The sequence below is a fragment of the Pipistrellus hanaki genome (genome assembly GCF_964339955.1).
Source record: "Pipistrellus hanaki genome assembly, chromosome: 15".
Taxonomy (NCBI): domain Eukaryota; kingdom Metazoa; phylum Chordata; class Mammalia; order Chiroptera; family Vespertilionidae; genus Pipistrellus; species Pipistrellus hanaki.
Window position 1 is genome coordinate 49,329,490 of NC_140517.1, and position 19,134 is coordinate 49,348,623.

Here is a 19,134-nt window from a genome sequence, read left to right on the forward strand (position 1 = left end):
CCTCTCCCCTTTCAATGATGTTCTTGAGGACTGTTAGGTCTGATCAAATAACAGAATCGATACCCCCACCCCTGGGAAATGACCTTTAGACCACTTCACATCCGACATTCTCTTTGACTTACATCACATTCCATTTGCTAAGACCAGTAGTATCCTTTCCCTCTGGACTTGGCTGGGATCCAGACCCGCCCAGAGAATTCCCCACTGAAAAAGCCCACCTAGAGTCCTTTAAAAATCTATGACTCTCGCCGAAACTGGTTTGGCTCAGTGGTAGAGCGTCGGTCTGCAGACTGAAAGGTCCCAGGTTCGATTCCGGTCAAGGTCATGTACATTGGTTGTGGGCACCTCTCCGGTAGGGGGTGTGCAGGAGGCAGCTGGTTGATGTTTCTCTCTCATCGATGTTTCTAGCTCTCTATCCTTCTCTCCTCCTCTCTGTAAAAAATCAATGAAAAATATATTTAAAAAAAAAATCTATGACTCTCTGTCCCTGGGTGCTGGTACCATTTTTGAGGCTCAGCCCATCTGGTTTACAGATGACCTAAACAATTCATAGTTCTTTACCTGTTTTGGCTTCCTGTGTTCCTCCTTCAGCGACCCTAACATTTGGTGCTGAAACCCAGGAGGATTCCACAGGTCATCCCAAGTTTGCTACTCAGAGACCAGTAGCTGGCAGCTTGCCTTGGGCTTACCTCTGAGTCCTATGCTGCTGGAGGGACTCCGCTCACTCCACAGATGCCTTCCAAACAGCAGTGCACCCCGTCTCCAGGTGCGGCTGGCTAAGGAGGGACTGAGAGAGGTTGGCTCCAGGGCATGTCTGGCCTATCTCACCCAGTCCCGCCCCAATGGTCACCTTCTAATTAATTTCCTTTCCATGTGCATGAATCTGTGCACCAGGCCACTAGTTATAAAAAATAAAGTTCTACAGGCCCAGTGATAAGGAGCCATGGGTCATACTGTTGAACCTCAGAGGGAGGGTGGGGATAAAAGGGAGAGATCAACCAAAGGACTTATGTGCACACATATGAGCCTAGCCAGTGGTCAAGGACAATAAGGGGGGTGGGGGCATGAGTGGGGGTGGTGTGGGGAATTGGTATTGGGGGGGTGGTTGAGGACAAATATGTGATACCTTAATCAATAAAGAAATTAATAAAAATAATAATAATGTTCTAGAAATTTCCATCTGTTCTAGGAAGGAACTTGCAAAGATTCAGAGCCCAGTTCAAACAGGAAATTCTCAGGAGTAACAGTGACACTGGGCAAGCCTAGAGTAATTTTCCCTATGGAAGACATCTGGCAGTAGTACTCCAGATGTTTGTGATCCACACATTGGGGTGTTTATGAATTGCTTCCAGTGCTCAATGCACACTTCAACGAGCCATGTGTGATGTTTTTAAAATTGTTTGCTCTTTATTTTTAAAAATTTTAAATGGAATCTAAGACCAAACTAAGCCCAAAATTTATTTAGTTTTCTTAAATAGTTGCCTACAGCCCCCAAAAAACTAATGTCCCTTTCCTTCATCAGACCATTTGTCATAATTATTATTGTTCTAGCTTTGCCTCCAACAATACTAACATTTATAAAACAGATGGTCTCCACCAGATTACAAGTCCTACTTGTCCTAGGAAATATCACCTCTACACACCATCACAACCTCCTTTTGTGCCTGGGACTCATTGTCCCTCTGACAGACAGCAAGGATTTTTGGCTCTGAAGGAAAACATCGCCCCCTTTTAGCAGGAAGCCGTTATGGAAGAGACCCTGTGCACTGCCACCACTCACCCTCGCCCCCCTTTTCCCCTGAGAGAATTCAGTGCCAAAAATCCTTGAGGAAGAAAATGTGAGACAGACCTCCAGAATTTAACCCCTCAGAGCAAGGATGGATGATGGGCCAGGTACAGAAACTCATCGGGGAAGAAAGCTCTGGATGTTTAGCAAGGGGCAAAACTAGGAAAACAAGAAACTTACCTCCAGGGTAACCTACCTTTCCCTTCCATATTACTAATCAGGCAGTTTAGACACCCTGACTAACATCCCTAGATGTTATCTTTTCTTCCCTGAAAATAACAACTAGGCCTCAGTTGTATTTCAGCTCCAGGCCCAGAAAAGCAGCAAAACCAGACAAGTGACACTGTGGCTGCCTCAGGACCACCTTTTACCTCCCAAGTCACTCATCAGGACTGCTTTCCGGTCTTCACCAACCAGTCTCTCAGGAAAACCATGCTGCTTCAACCCCCCACTCGACCCATGATGAATCTATACAGTGTTCTAGCTGACTTAAGTCAAAGGCCATCCCTCTACGATCTTGTTGTCCCCTCAGCAGGAAGTAACTATGAAGGGGATGACCTCCTTCCTTATTCCATAAAACAGAAAGGCTGGAATGTTAGATCTGGTTAAATAATTGAATCAATACCTCCTCCCCTGGGAACTGACCATTAAGACCACACTCCATTTGCAAATAGACCATTATCTTTCCCCTTCAGGCTTTCCCAGAATCGGGACCTGTCCAGAGAATTTCCCACTGAAAAAGGCCACCTAGAGTTCTTTAAAATCTCTGACTCCCCATCCCTGGGTGTTGGTGCCATTTGGGGGGTCAGCCCATCTGGTTTACAGATTACCTAATCTATAATAATAAAAGCATAATATGCAAATTAGACTAGACAGCTGAACGAATGTCCTTCCGGATGACCTTCTGGATGAAGCTGGGCTGTGAGGGCCGTGGCAAGCCACCGAAGCTGTGTTGGACAAGCCCCTTGCACAAAAGTTGTGTATTGGGCCTCTAGTAAATTTCTAACTCTTTACCTCTTTGACCTTGTGCATTCCTCCTTCAGTGACCTTAACAACGATGTTCTTCAAAAATGAAACTAACCTGAAAATAACCCCTGATCCTCCTCTCTATGCACATTTTGCTGAATCAACATATTGAAGGACACACCTGAAAAAAACGAATGAATATTCTGTTGAGACCTTCCCCTGAGACCTCCCCTTGGAGCCCAGCCTGCCAAAGAGAGACAAAAATCCTCAAGGCAAAGGACCCAGCTCACATGCTCTTGTTGATCACACCCACCCCTTGTTATCTCTGCTGTTTTCCTCCTAAATTCTAAGGGACCCCAGAAAACGTGCAACCAGGGGAGCAGTGGGCAGTGGCAGCTCATCCTGGGCTCACCTCCCGAAACTGTCTCCAAGACCCCTTTGTCCTCTAATGTCTTCTCTCCTGTTGCTTCTTCTACCTTAAGTCCTGTCTGTATTTCACTGTGCCCAGCTTTAATAAACTTACTCTCAAAAACACCTAGACCTGCGTTGTGAAATTTTTCCTACACGTAGTCAAGAACCCACACACTACCCGTTGGCCCAAGGTAGCTTGGCTCTGGGACCAGATCCCGTCCTGTAACACTGTCCTATAACTTGTTATTTAAGAAACGGAAAGAATGACCCCAAAGGCAATCCAGAGGTGATTGGGGCTGCCCCATTGATGTCAAAGTTAGAATCACTTTCTTGGTTTCAACAGGGCAGAGGGTTCCCACAGGGAGATGAAGGTACTGTGTTACCCAGCTGAGCCATGGAGGTGACGCTGCCACCCCATGTTCTAGAGGGCAAAACATCTCATCTGACCACTATGCTGAAACTAATACAAAATAATGCTGCATGTGAACTGTAACTGAAAAATAAAATTTGTAAAAATTGAACCCAAAATAGACAAAAATTATATAACGAAGGGTTGCTTTGCTGGCTGTTGAACATGCTTGGAACCCGTCATGCTTGTCTTTCCGATGTTTCCCTTTTGGAATAGAGAACATCTTTCTTACATCTGCGGCAGCGGTGCATTTTTGGAACTTGTTGGTCATAGGTTCGTGCCTGCAGAGAGATTGTTCCTTAAAAGGAGTCCTATCCTGAGTCTCACCTACGCCTGACGTAGACAATAGGTAGATGAGACTTTGATTGTTGATGCTGGAATGAGTGAAGCTTTGGATCACTGTAGAACTGGAATGAATATATTTTGCATGGAAGAAGGATACAAAATTGGGGGGGGGGGGGCGGGGACCTCCGAATGTTGTGGACTGAATGTTGATGTCCTCCCCTCTCAAAATTCATGGGAAAGCCCTTAATCCCCCCTGTGGCTGTATGTGGAGATAAGGCTTATGAGAAAGTAATTAGGGTTCAATGAGATCTTAAGGGTGGGACCCTGATCAGATATGCTAGTGTCTTTAAAAGAAGATACACACCAATGATATTTCAGTTCTTGATTCTTATAAGTATATTTCCAGTAGGACACGGTCTCACTCATCTAGGGGAAATGGTGAACAACATAGACTGATGAACAAGAGATAAGGAGCCATGGGTCAGACTGTTGGACCTCAAAGGGAGGGTGGGGATAAAAGGGAGAGATGAACCAAAAAACTTATGTGCATACATATGAGCCTAACCAGTGGTCAAGAACAATAAGGGAGGGTGGGGGCATGAGTGGGGGTGGCTTGGGGGATTGGAATGGGGGGTTGAGGACAATTATGTGATACCTTAATCAATAAAGAATTAAAGAAGAAGAAGAAGAAGAAGAAGAAGAAGAAGAAGAAGAAGAAGAAGAAGAAGAAGAAGAAGATACACACCAGGGCTTGCTTTTTCTCCCTCTCCCCTTCACACATACACACCAAGGAAAGACCATGTAAGCAGAAGCAAGAAGGCAGCCATTCATACCCAAGGAGAGAAGCCATAAAGGATACCAACCCTCCTTGCACCTTGATCTCAGACTTTCAACCTCCAGAACAATGGGAGAATGGATTTCCATTGTTTTCTGCTCTGCCCAGACTATGGTCCTTTGCTATGGCAGCCCGGGAAAGATGAACACAATTGATTTTTTTTCTTTTTTTTTATATTTTATTTTATTCTTTTCCATATAAATATATGTTCTTATAATTTTTATATCCTTTCATCCACTGTGGTGGGATGCATTTGTTGTTGACTTCTTTAAATGCTCACCCCAGTGGCTAAATGTCAGGCCTTCTTCTCTTTCTAGTAACTCCATTTAGGCACTTCATTTTCCCAGTTGATGTGTAACATGTGCATTACCTTTCAAGGAAGAATATGAGTCACAGTGTCCTTTACATAAAAAAAAAAAGTTTTATCTTCATTTGTTATTTTCTTCTCTCGAACCCTGGTTATGTAGACGTGTATTGCTCTGTTTCTAAAGATATAGATCTCCTCTTTATCTTCTTCTGCAGAATTAGGTGCCTTCGAAGGTCTCATGACATCCTGCTTGCTTATCTAATGTTCTCAGGCTCCATTCAGTAGCTGAGTGTCCATGGGGGCAGCGCCTATGCCTTCTGGGGTCCCTGCATTTCCTCTCTCTGGAGTGTGAGGTCTGAGTCCCTCCTGGGCTAGTGGAAGGACAGAGAAGCATACACACTGGGCTCCACTTGGGGCTGGTCTGACGGGGAGGAAGGGGCTGCTGTTGTCTCTCCTTTGAGGGTCAAGTGACTCAGCTGGGCATAGGTCACATTTTGGGCATCTTCAGACGGAGTATCCTGGAGGGGATAGAATGAGAGGCAGGTGAGTCATTGGGGGTAGGGGGGAGAGAAGCCAGGGCACTGGGAGCAGAAAGGACCCACATGACTGGCCCATCTGCCTATCCTCTCCCATGTGTCTGTCCTCTATGTTCAGCATTTCCTCTGACAAGACAGAAGGCAGAGTGGCCACCCCCTACCTGAGCCTGGAGTGGCTCCCCTGGGGGTATTAACAAGTCTTTGCTGGGTGTCCTGGGTGTCCTGGACAGGCCAGGGATCTTACCTGACTGTTCATCTTTTTGTCCTCCTCAGATTGGGATTCTCTTCGGGAAGCATCTAAAGAATGAAAAGATCCAATCTCATGCAAAATTCCTGAAATTCCCAATCCGCACACACTCCTTGTCAGTTAGGTGGGCAGACTGAGGTTCGTTGAGGGGCAGGGATGTGCCTGGGGTCACACATATTTGGGACTTTCATGCTTCCTCACCCTCTAAGCCCAGAAGCCTTCCCAAGCACTCAGCCTGCCCCTATGTCCCACCAAGACCTCACCTCCTCCACTATTACACCGGTTCTGCTCCTGGTCATCAGCCATGGAGCTGGAGCTGAGGAAGGAGGACAGGTGCATAAGACATGTTGAAGGAGCTACAGGTGGAGGTGGGAGGGGTTGGGGAAGAAATTACCTTTTCTGCAGTGCTCTGGTCTTCGCCTCAAGGGTTAAAGCACCTGTACAGAGTTGGAAATTAGCTTCCAAACTAGCCCAGAACCCGGCCCCCTGGGGCTCCATTAAGATCTCAGAGGCTGTGACCCCCCACCTTGGTCCATTTGGGATTCAAGGTAAACAAAGTTAAAAGTTAGCGCCCCAAACTAGCGTGGTTGATTTAAGTAAATTTCCATGAACCTGAAAGAACATGTTTATAGTCTAAGTCTGTTCTTATTACATCTCCGCTCTCTCATAGAGGATGGTATTTAGAAGCTAAGACCTGGATGATGATAGGTGTGCTTACTCCTAGCCTGCACCCTCTCCAATCTGGGACCTCCCTCTCACAATCCAGGACTGCTGGCTCCCAACCACTCACCTGCCTGTCTGCCTGATTGCCCCTAACTGCTTCTGCCTGCCAGCCTGATCACCCCCTAATCACTCCTCTGCCAGCCTGATCAATGCCTAGCTGCTCCCCTGCCAGCCCAATTTCCCTAAATGCCCTCCCCTTCCAGCCTGGTCACCCTTAACTGACCTCTCCTGTGATCCTGGTCACCCCTAACTGTCCTCCCCTGCTGGCCTGGTCACCTCTAACTGCCCTCCCTTGCCAGCCTGGTTGCCCCTAACTGCCTTCCCCTGCTGGCCATGATGTGGCAGCCACCTTGTGTCCACATGGGGGCAGCCATATTTGAAGACATAGGGGCAGCCATCTTGTGTGTTGGAGTGATGATCAATTTGCATATTACTCTTTTATTAGATAGGATATTAGATAGGACATATAATTTGTAATTAGGTCATACTGCAACAGAATGAAAAGCATATAATCTTTATGCAATATTGTGCTTTCCAGAATCACTGTACTAACCAGTAAACAAACAAGCCTGTTGGAACAGAAACAGGAACAACTTTTTTTCCCCCTAACAACCACTATTTTATCTTCTATATTAGGACATTGCATCAGTTCCAGTTCCTGTTGAGAAAGGAGCAGACCAACGGATACCGAAAGAGTCAGCATGCTGCTTCCAAGATCTTTGTCGGAACTAGCGAGAACATGGCCTACATGTCCCCACTTGTCTTCCCTCTTCTTTAAAAAGTCACCAACTAGACCAGAGTCGTTAAGATGGTTGTTTTTAGGGTAGGAGTCCACCACCTTCTCGGATCCTCTGCACATGAACAAAATATCTAACCTTTTCACCAGCACCTGTCTGCCTGCCTCAGCCTCTGTCACAGCAGGCAACCAAACTTGCATTCGGTAATGATACTGACATTTTTCATTCCAATGGAATGCCTTAGCTTTTGTGTGTTTGTTTGTTTGTTTGTTTGTTTTCTAGCCACCAGTTCTGCACATTTTTAAATTCTTCACAGGCATTTCACCCCATATATTTACGTATTTCCTCAAAGCAATGGAACTCCCAACCACTTCCACTCCATCCCCATTCCTCACCACCACGCCCACGCCCCACTGCTCTCCACGGCAGGCTGGCAACGACACCTTCTCATGGCTCCCCCATCACCAGCACGGTCCCTCAGGTTCTGGGTGCACCCCTGCTACCTCCAAGGCAGGACCCCTCCTGTCACAACTGTACTTACATTGGGAATCCTCTCAGGCAGGCAAAGACTCCCCATCTTCTACTCACCTGACTTTCTGCATTTTTTCCGATGCTTGAGGAGGAAGAAGAGGAAGAGGAGGAGGAAGAGCAGTAGGATGAAGGTCACTGAGACCCCGATCAGAACCTCATGGTAACTTTGAAGACCTTGGGCACAATGACAACGTGAATGAGCCAATGATGCCATGTAATTGAGCACCTACTGTGTGTGAGGCACGTGTAGGGGGTTTGCGAGTGAATCGCTCTGACCCTCATAACAATCAAGCGACAGGTGGATGCCATTCCCACATCCATTCATTTCACAAATGAGGAAACTGAGGCTCAGAGAGATAAATCAGATGCACCAGGATACCCAGCCTGGATAATGGCAGAGCTGGGATTTGAACCCAGGACTGTGGGTTCCCTTTTGTTCTGCTCATGTTACCTCCCCCCCCCCCCCACACACACACACAGACAGACCCCAGCTTTGGGCTCTGGGGGCTGCTTCTCTGATTGGAATGGCCTGCCCCTTGGTCCCCACATGCGCCAGCCCTCTGAGTTGAATGCATCTCCCTATTCATTCCCACTTACTAGCCCATCCGAGGCTATGGGGGACCTATATGGGACTGTGTGGGATGGAGTCTGATCTTCCCAGTCCCCACGTCCAGCTAGGATCTGTCCTTTATCCTGCAGACCCAGCACTCCCACGCAGAACCTGCCCGACCTTTTCCAATCATGGATCTGGGAGGGGACATGAGGATGGATCTGCCTTGTCTTGGGCACTGGGTGGGCTGAGAGCTTCTACTTCTGGGGTCTCACCTAAATGCCAAGAATCAATTCCAGCATAATAATTATAAGAGTTCCGTCAAAAGGTTGATGGGACTTGGGGAGCTCAACAAGGGTGAGCCACATACTTATAGTTTACCTGTTGGAAACCCTGAATAGGATTATTGTTAGCTGCCAGACAGCTCAGGGCATTTTATTGCCCCCTGTTGTCAATGAAGGAGTATCCTGGCCAGCTGTAGGCTGAACAGCTGTAGGCTATCTCCCAAACTGACAATGTTTCTTTGATTCCATACCCTTTGAAGTGCATATTTCCACCTTGCCTTGGGATAAATCATGTTGAATAAAAGTAAGGGTCCTTGGTCAAGGGAGAGTCTGCAGTTCCTTTTAGCTGAAGCTCCACTGACCCCCAATGCCTTTCAAAAATATCTTTCGTCCTTGGACTCTTTAATCATCCATGCCCAGCCCCTTTCTCCAGAATGCTGAACCCTTTGTAAGGCTGGGAAAGGAACCCTGGCATTATGGTGCCCTGACGAGGGACACCAACACCTAAATCTCTTAGCAAACCTGCATGGGAGATGGTAGGAGACACAGCTCCCAGAGAGTGAAACTGGGCCTTGGCTGAGCTCCCCCAGACGGGGAGGAGCAGAGCTGGGATCTACGTTTCATAGAGCACAGTCTCCAAGCCCTGGCCCACGTGTTAAAGAGTTTGATGTCTTTCCTTCAATATCACAGGCTACACACTGCAGGCTGGTAGGAGAGCGCTCAGAATGGCAGCCCTATCATTGCCCTGTTGGTCCCTAACACCCCAAACACCCTACATTGCCCGTCCTGCCCTTCTGCAGACAAAGGCCACGCCTGCAGGTCAGAGCTGAGAGGTCCTTTGAGGTCTGAGCCAGGGTTCTCCTCTGTCTCCTGGGGAGGCACTGAGGCTCAGAGGGAAAGGGACTCTTTGAAAATTGCCATCCTGACCATTTCATCCACAGGCCAATGCTCATTCTACTGAGCTAAACCAGCGAGGGCCATACCCACCTTCCTGTCTGTGTCTTCGCCCAGCCACCCGAGATATTTTCTATAGAGTGTGTGCAACTTGTGCCTGCATGTCTATTAGTGTTTTTTTGTTTCTTTGTTTATTTTAAATTCTCAGCTGAGATATTTTCCCAATGATTTCTAGAGAGAGTGGAAGAGAAAGGGCAAGACAGAAACATCGATGTGTTGATTGATTGCCTATTGCATGTGCCCCTACCAGGGCCCGGGCCAGGTAGGAGCCTGCAACTGAGGTAGAATTGAACTCAAGACCCTTCCGTATGCAGGCTGAGACTCTTATCCACCGAGTCAATCCAACTAAAGGTGAGCATGTCTTTTAAAAAAAGACAGAAAAAGGTTGAAACCTGTTTGGCTCAGTGGATAGAGCGTCGGCCTGCAGACTGAAGGATCCCAGGTTCAATTCCAGTCAAGGGCATGTACCTTGGTTGTGGGCACGTCCCCAGTGGGGGGTGTGCAGGAGGCAGCTGATCAATCTTTCTCTCTCATCGATGTTTCTAGCTCTCTATCTCTCACCCTTTCTCTCTGTAAAAAATCAATAAAATATATTTAAAAATAAATAAATAAATAAATAAATAAATAAATAAATAAATAGAAAAAGGAAAGGTCCTAAAATTAAATAGTGGTGATTATTAGATTGTACAACTCTGAATGCAATAAAAACTATTGAATTTCACATTTTGAAAAATAATATTTTTTTTTAAAAAAAATCATCATCCTAGGGACACTAAGACCCCCACCACCAATAGTGGATGCCACCTATTTGTGCATCATAAGCCTCGTTGAAACCCAGCCCCTGCTCCCCTAATCTGGGCCTCACATTTCCCTCTGCTTTGACTGCCCCACCAGCCTCAGTCCCCAGAAAACAAGCCCATCCCTGAGTATGTGCTGGGCTGCTACATCCTCTGAGAGGCTCTCAGAGCTGCCTGGGCTGGTCTGGGCTCCCCCAGAGCAAAGAGTCCCCAGTGACTCACCATCCATGGAGGTGAGCTCTGGGTGTTGGGTGCTGGGGTCTACAGAGGGGCCTGGGGAAAAAGAGAAGGAGGAAGGGTAGAGTGCCCCCACAACCGGCCACAGATGCTGTATTTGTTAACACTTGTCTCCTCATCTTCCCTGTGGCCCTGGCAATTCATCCCTTCTAGCTCCTGGGGCCCCTGGAGAATCTGGTGATGGGCATGAGGAAGGGGCAGGGGCAGAAGGCCCACTGTGCTCCATCCATCCCTTAGAGGAGTGGATTGCCCTGTGGATGACCCTCCCCTGAAGCCCTCACTATGGTCCTAAATTGGGGACCTCCTGGGAAGGATCCTTAACCAAACATACAAACAAGGAGGGGATAGGACTGGGCTCCTCACCTGAGACCTGGAGCTCCAGGGGGTCACTGGGGTGTGACCACACCTGGGGACTGTTCCTGTAATAGCCATAGCATCTGAACGTCCCCCTGTGGCTGGTGGTCACAGGGCCCACAGGGAACAGGGCCTGGGACTGCCCACTGGGCTGTTGCTGTGAGTCCAGGGTCCTGGAGAAACTATGATCTCCTTCCTTAGTCAGAATGAACCTGCCAAATCCCATCCATGAGCCACACTGGAGGGTCACCTTCCCTCCTGAGGGCACGACAGAGCTGGGCAGGGCTGAGAGGCTGGGTTTGCTGTAGGATCCTAGGAGAGGAGGAGGCAGCATGTTAAATGTGCTCATACCTCCCTCATATCCTCCAGGGCTGGGCTGTGAGAGGGAGACACCCTGAGAGCAGACCCTCTTCCTAAGTGCAGAGCCTGAGGGGGTACCCCTGAGTGTCCTCTCACCTGTGGTCATCACCAGCTCCAAGAGGTCACTGTGCCCTGACCAGCCAGTGGGGCTGTGATAGTAACAGAGATATCTCCCTGCATCATGCTCTGTCATGTATGGGATGGAGAACTTGGCTCTGTCCCCGGATTCCAATGGCTTCTGTATTTTCTTTGATGCTGGGTTTTCCAATTTATCCAGACGGTACTCCTTAGCCCCTAGGGTCCCCTGACACCAGATGGTCACGGGGTTCCCCTCAGGGATCACAGAGCCTGGCTCAGCCCAGAGGGTGGGCTTGGGGAGGGGCTCTGGAAGGAAATCAGGGGCTTGATCAAAAGACATTCCCACCCTCAGTTCCCAGCTCTCAGCCCCGAACATTTGAGATGTCCATCATCCATCAGCCTGGAACTGCTGTTCACCACCCAAATTTCCCAGGGGGTGGCCCTTATCCCCAGAGAGGAGTGGGACTTGGGACACCTGGGGAGACTCACCTGCCTGCACTTGTGTCCTGAGGCCCACACTCAGCCCTGGAAGAGAGTCCCTGTGAGAGATTTGCCCTGAACCCTGAGCAGCTCACTCCTCCCTATGAGTCTCCAGGGTCTTGGGGTCCTGACAGAGCAGGGCTCCCCTCCCCCTCCCATCTCACCTAGGCAGAACAGGGCCCTGAGCATGCGGGTCATGGTGTCTTCCCGATCTGGTCCGAAGTGTGCAGATGGAGCCCATGGCGCTTTCAGTACAGGCACACAGGGTGGGGCCACCGGGAAGCTGCCCCTGCTGGTCTCGTGTTTGTCACAGAGGCCACGTCAACAGCCCCAAAAAGGGAACAAGGTCTTCCTGACAGCCTGGCTGTGGTTTCCATGACCAACCAGGAAGCAGACCAGAAGCCTCCTGAGCCACCCCTTGCAGGCAAGGTGGCCTAGGGCACTTCCTTCCCTCTCAGAGACTCTCTCACTGGGTCTCCTTCCTCCTTAGCTTGTCCATCAGCACCTCCCTGGGGTCCTCACCATGGACAGTGCCACGGAGCCCTGGAGATGCTTCAGGAAGACGTGGGTCCCTGTGGCCTACAGAGCTCAGATCAGCAGGGACCTCCTCACCATCTCCCTGTACTGCTCAGGGTAATGTCCCAGTGACAGAGAGCACATAGAGAAATAAGAAAGGAAATCTGATTCTTCTCCTGAGTCCATTTATCTATTTTGTGGGTGGCCATTGGAATAGCCTTGTTTGTTGGTTTGTTTGGTTGGTTGTTTGCTTGCTTGGTTGGTTATTGTTTTTTTTCTTCAACAGCATCTACCCGCCTTCCTGGGGAACAAGCCTGACTCAGTGGTGCTGCTCCTCATGCCTCGGACAGCATTCTCTTCCTCGTTCTGGGGTCCTGCATGTAACTTTTAGGGGCTTTTTTGATAGGTTAGAGGTGTATTTTTTTAAAGAAATAGATGGCCTTTATGTCTGATGCACGAAGATTTGTGCAAGAATGGGCCCCCTTTGCTGGGGCCAGAGCTGCCTTTCCACCTTCCCACGCTGCCCAGAGGCCCAGAGTGGCTGCGGTGGTTGGGAATGCCTAACCATCACCTTGGCGAGGACACAAGCATCCCGCCCCGCCACTCAGTGCCATCTTTCTTGGCTGGTGGGCATGGCGAAGGTGCGGCCAATTAGCATGATACCTTTTATTAGTGTAGATTCACCTCCGATCCCTTGTCCTGGACAATAGCATCTTATCTTTAGGTGCCCCCTCAAATGTATACACACCCTTATGATAATTATAAAGACCACATTTATTAAAACTCCTGCTTTTGTTTTCAGGATTGAGCCATCTGCTGTTACAGTGTGAGTGCTTTTAAGGGAAACCTGTGTTTATGTCCTAGTTGGGGTCAGAGGGGTGGCAGGTGGCCTGGTTGCTGTTTTATGGGAGGAAACCAGTCCCTGTTCACGTTCAGGCCAGGTGACGATGTGAGAGGGCCGAGGTGTCAAGCCCTGTGGTAAAGACAAATGCTCATTGCAGCCCTGCCAGTGCCATTGTCAGCTTTCACAGACCAATAAATGTTACTGATAAAGTTGTTTTTTTAAAAATATGTTTTTATTGATTTTAAAGAGGAAGGGAGAGGGAGAGAGAAAAACATCCCTGATGAGAGAGAATCATGGATTGGCTGCCTCCTGTTGGCCCCCCACTGGAGCAGAGCCTGCAACCCAGGCATGTGCCCTGACCAGGAATTGAACCTTAGCCTACTGGTTCATAGGTGGACACTCAACCACTGAGCCATGCTGACTGGCCTCTGATAAAATTTCTGAAATGCAGGGTGTCTCTCCAAAATGCATACACACTGTACCAGCTGAAAGCTCCCTTTTGAAAATGAGATGTGTTTTAGCCCTAGCCAGTTTGGCTCAGTGGATAGAGCCTGAGCATTGGCCTGCAGATAGAAGGTTCCCGGGTTTGATTTTGGTCAAGGTTACATGCTCAGGTTGGGGGCATGCAGAAGGCAGCTGGTCAATGATTCTCTGTCATCATGGATGTCTCTCTCTCGCTGTCCCTCTCCCATCCTCTCTGAAATCAATGAAAAGTATTTCTTAAAAATGTATTTTAATGAAACTCTGCCTTGATATGACTCACAGTGTGTGGATACATGACTGGGGCCACCCTACATGTAGACATAGTCCTTGGCAGGAAAAGAGAAATGAACGTTCCCCAAGCAGCATGGAAACCACAAGAAAGAACAGACAGGACAGCAACGCCAAGCAGCACTGGTGCCCGGGATCAGCAGGGGGTTTTGCCAGAGGTTCCCACTCACATAGCCATGGAGAGAAGGCCCTGTTCTCACAGGGAGGGAGGGTTGGGGCTTTGGGACAGGTTGGCAGCTATGGGGCCCCCCACCTTGTGTTTGTGAAAAGGCTTCGGGCTAGCTCTGCTCACTGACACCCCCTCCACGGTCAGCCCTGAGTCACGTGTGTGTGTGTGTGTGTCTGTGTGTGTGTGTAAGAGAGAAACAGACTGATTGCCATTTTCGTGTGACAGGAGTGTGTGTCCCACAGGGGAGCAGGAGGCCAGAGCGCCCCATCCTCGCCTTGCCTGCCCCGAGCAGATGCTAAGTCTGAAAGGGTGGGTACCAAGGAGCCAGGGAGGCCACAATGATCCCCAACCACACTCTGTCAGCCTGACTCCCAAGTGAGTCCCAGAAGGTCTGCGAAGAAAGAGCCTTCCAACAAGAATGGATGGGTAGGGGGAGAGAGATCTGGGAGGGAGTGTGTGTGTGGCGGGGAGCATGAGTAAGAGAGACACATCCATGTGGGAAAGACTCATTGATCAGTTGCCTCCTGCACTTGGTTGTCTCCTGACCGAGCCCTGACTGACCGGGAATGGGGATCAAACTAAAAATCCAGGTTCATGACCTTTCAGGAATCAAAACCGAGGGCCTTCAATCCACAGGCCGATGCTCTACCCACTGAGCAAAATCAGCTAGGGCCGTGGTCGGTAAACTCATTAGTCAACAGAGCCAAATATCCACAGGACAAGGATTGAAATTTCTTTGGAGAGCCAAATTCTTTAAACTTGAACATCTTCTAACACCACTTCTACAACATAGACTTGCCCAGGCCGTGGTATTTTGTGGAAGAGCCGCCCTCACGGGTCCAGAGAGCCACATGTGGCTTGTGAGCCACAGTTTGCAGACCTCCGAGCTAGGGCATCATTGACGTGTCTGACTCCCTCCACCTCCCTTTCTCTTTCTGAAGTCAATATAAACATATAAAAATATTTTTTTAAAAGAGGAAAGATAAAATAACATTATGTGTGTGTTCACTTATTTCCACCTGTTCCTCTTTCAAGGTGAAAACCAGAAACCCACAGAAACAGTCACCTCCGATGTGTGGGGGGACAGGGTGAAGAGGCTAGAAGGGATCATCCAATCTCAACGTGCCATCCTATGCTGCTGTCACTTCTGAAACCTAAAAATAGTTTACATAGCCCAAGACCCAGCCACATCATAGACCCAGCGACATCATGCGAAAAACACACACTGATATGACTATGAACAAGACATGGGGGGAAAAAAAGAAAGATAAAATATTGATAAAAGAAAAGAAAAGAAGAGGCACCTATAGGAATTAGATAGGAGTTGGCTTTTCACAGGAGAAGTGCAGGTATAACATAAATGACCCTGTGATGTCACACCGGGTGGGAACTCCCCGACAATAAGTGGTCCCCATGGAAGGAAAGTCTGGTAGCCCTGGCCTTGCTTCCTAAGTATGATTCCCACTAAAAGGAACCCAAAATGTAGGTGACAAGGTGGCCTCCTGGTCCAGGGCAGGAGGGAGAGAGAGAGAGAGAGAAAGAGAGAGAGAGAGAGAGAGAGAGAGAGAGAGAGAGAGAGAGAGAGAGATTGGTTGCCTCCCACATGCACCCCAAATTGGAGATGGAGCCTGCAACTCAGGAACGTGCCCTGGATGGACTGAGGGTGTGAGGGTAGGTGCAGAGGGAGGGACCCTGATTGAGGGACTTATAACCTGATAGACAGAGCGCCTGGATTCATCTGAAAAAACAATACATTGTTTTCTATCTTAGAGCCCATATACTCATGTGGACAGGGGGTTCCGTTTCTCTTGAGTTTCCTTCCCAAGGCCTGTGCTAAGTGATGCGGGAGGTGACTCAGCGGTGAATCCAGCCAGCAGACCTGATAAGCAGGGTTCCGCCTGCCCACCCTACCAGGAGTCCAAACATCATCTCATCTGCGTTATCTCATCAGCATCCTCTCATCAGCATCATCTCCTCGCCTGGGGACCAAGGACAGTAGCTGAGGTCTGTGTACCCCCAGGGCTGCATGTAGCTAGATTAGGTTCCCAACCCCACCACAGCCCTTTCCCCTCTAGAACCCTCCCCCTGTGCCTGGCTGGAAGGCAGGACTTGAAGCTCTAAGCGCCCAGTCTTCTTGGCTGGCTGGCCTCCTCAGTAAACATCTGTATCAGTCAACCCTGCCTTCGGGATTGGACACAGCTGCAGGCGTCCCGAGCCAAACCGGGGGTTTCCTGGTAACTGGTAACAGCCCTTCAGTGCACAGGCCAGCGCTCTGACCACAGAGCCACAGGGGCCAGGGCCGCCTGGTCTCCCTTTTCCTCTAGAAGCTCCATGAGGCACTGCCAGTCAGTGGGGACATCTCAGCGGGCGCAGCGGGAAGCTGAAAGGACCTCCTGTGGCCAAGCTTGGGGAGCTGTGCACCAGAACTCACAGGGTGTGTGTGTGGGGGGCGCCCCGCCCCCCCTGAGCTCTGGGCAGGATGTGGGCACCGCTCAGGCAGCCGGGTGCTGGAAGCGCCCTCCTCCCAGGACTGACTTGGAGTCTGCAGCAGGGAGGGGGCAGCTCCTGAGATGGAGCAAAAGAGCTTCCCCTCTGTCTCCCTTCTGTGCTGGTGACAGTGCAGGGCCAGGGGAGGGGCCAGAGGAATGGACAGGGGAGGAGCCTGGGATAGGGGAGGGGCCAGATGATAGTGGGTTGTCAGAGAAGGGGCAAGGGGAGGGACAAGGGAGGGCACTGGGAATGGGACAGAGGAGGGACAGGAGAGGAAATAGGGGAGGGGCCATGGGGTGTGGACAGGGGAGGGGAAAAGGGAGGGACAGGGGGGAGGACATAGGGAAGGGGCCATGGGGTGTGGACAGGGGAGGGGAAAGAGGAGGGACATAGGGGAGGGCATAGGGGAGGGGCCATGGGGTGTGGAAAGGGGAGGGGAAAGGGGAGGGACGAAGGGGAAGACATAGGGGAGGGGCCATGGTGTGGGGACAGAGAGTCACCCTGCCCACCCCTGTCCATCTAGGGATGAGGTGAGAGAGGACTACTGGTCAGTCCTCTGTCTGCATCCCAGCCCAGCTTGGTCCCAGCATAGGTACCGCCCATCCACGTGGCTGTGTCCTGCGTCCTGCAGATCCTGGGACCCAGGCCACCGCTGGCCTCTGGCTCTGGAGGTGGGTTGGGGTTTGGAGGAAATGTCAGGGGGGGAGGGAAGGAGGTCAGAGGCCATAAGGAACACGCAGGCAGCCCTGGTTTGCAGAAGCTTGGGAGCGTCCTGAGACCTCCGTGTGTCCGGGGCCAGCCTGGCACCAGCCTGTGGCTCACAGCAACAAGGTTCTGGGGCCCCAAGTTCCCACCTGCCCAGGCTGGTGTGGGTCAGTTCCTAGCATCCTCCTGCAGACTGAAGGGTCCTGGGTTCGATTCTGGTCAAGGGCACATGCCCCAGTTGCAAGCTGGATCCTCAATAGGGGAAATGTAGGAGGCAGCTGATCAGTGATTCTCTCTCATCATTGATGTTTCTATTTCTCTCCCCCTCTCCATTCCTCTCTGAAATAAATATACATATAAAGAAGGAGAAGAAGAAGAAGAAGAAGAAGAAGAAGAAGGAGGAGGGGGAAGAGGAGGAGGAGGAGGAGGAGGAGGAGGAGGAGGAGGAGGAGGAGGAGGAGGAAGAGGAGAAGGAGGAGGAGGAGGAGGAGGAAGAGGAGGAGGAAGGAGGAAGAAGAGGAGGAGGAGGAGGAGAAGGAGGAGGAGGAGGAGGAAGAGGAGAAGGAGGAGGAGAAGGAGGCGGAGGAGAAGTAGGAGCCAGGCCTCCCTGCGCTGACAGCAGGCTGCATGCCTTCCTAAGGCTGCAGGACAGAACCCAATCCGTGTCTGTCCGGCCCCTGGAGACACCGCGCTCTGTGCCTGAGCCTCTTCCTCCATCTGCGAAGCCAGACTCCAGGTGAGCGCTTCTGCCAGCTCCACGGGACTCCACGGGACTCTGTGGGGGCGGCCTCCCTCCTCCACACTGCAGGGGCTTGCACTGACCTGGGCACTGGGATCCCTGCAGGTGGATGAAGGGTCCAGGGAGGAAACCCCGCCCACGCTCCCCTCCCCGCCCCCACGCATGCGCACCCTAGTAGTATGTCAGGTCCAAAGGGTCCTCCCTTAAATTGAAGACCAGCCTTGCACATCCCCACAGCGGCTGCTCCGTTTGGCATCCCTACCCAGGGGCCCAAGGACTCCCAAACCCTCCACATCCTTCTGATTAAAAAAAAAAAATTTTTTTTTTTTTTTTTTTTTTTTTTTTGTTAATTGATTTCAGGGAGAAAAAGGGAGAGGAGAGAAAGAGAGGAAGAAATATCAACGATGACAGGTAAACATTGACTGGCCTGTGCCCTGACCAGGAATCAAACCCTGACCTCCTCCTGGTTCCCATAGGCCAACACTCAACTAATGAACCACACCGGCTGAACATCCATAAAAAAAAAAATATATATATATATATATATATATATATATATATATATATATATATATATATATATATATAGTATTGAGTTTTTACAGAGATAAAAACCAAGTGGGGGAGCAGAGGTTCCAAGGGGAGTTAGAAATATCAATGAGAGAAAAACATCAATTAGCTGACTCCTGCACATCTCCTACTGGGGATGTGCCCACAACCAAGGTGCATGCCCTTGACCGGAATCAAACCTGGGACCCTTCAGTCCGCAGGCCGACACTCTATCCGCTGAGTCTAACCGGTTTTGGCAGATTTCCCTATTTTTTATTGTTTTAAAATATATGTTTTTTAGTTTTTACAGAGAGGAAGACACAGGGATAGAGTTAAAAACATCAATGAGAGAGAATCATCCTTTTTTTTTTTTTAAGGTTTATTTAAAATTTATTTCTTTTCCATGACCACTGCCGCACAATATATTGAGTCAAGTGGGTGGCATAGGGATTAGACATGGCTATGCGTTAAGGAGTGATTCCCC

General features: G+C 49.7%; 1 protein-coding gene across 1 annotated transcript in view; it reads right to left on the reverse strand.

Moving 5' to 3' along the window:
- The window catches only part of LOC311633912 (leukocyte immunoglobulin-like receptor subfamily A member 6), a 54,214-nt gene that overhangs the window by 10,551 nt on the left and 24,529 nt on the right, over positions 1-19,134 (reverse strand). The window contains exons 2-8 of the mRNA XM_084906918.1: positions 10,959-11,261; positions 10,581-10,631; positions 7,831-7,947; positions 6,177-6,219; positions 6,046-6,098; positions 5,780-5,832; positions 5,372-5,517 (exon numbers count right to left, since the gene is read on the reverse strand). Of these exons, the coding sequence (XP_084763044.1) occupies positions 5,372-5,517; positions 5,780-5,832; positions 6,046-6,098; positions 6,177-6,219; positions 7,831-7,947; positions 10,581-10,631; positions 10,959-11,261 (766 nt within the window). The remainder of the gene's footprint in view (positions 1-5,371; positions 5,518-5,779; positions 5,833-6,045; positions 6,099-6,176; positions 6,220-7,830; positions 7,948-10,580; positions 10,632-10,958; positions 11,262-19,134) is intronic.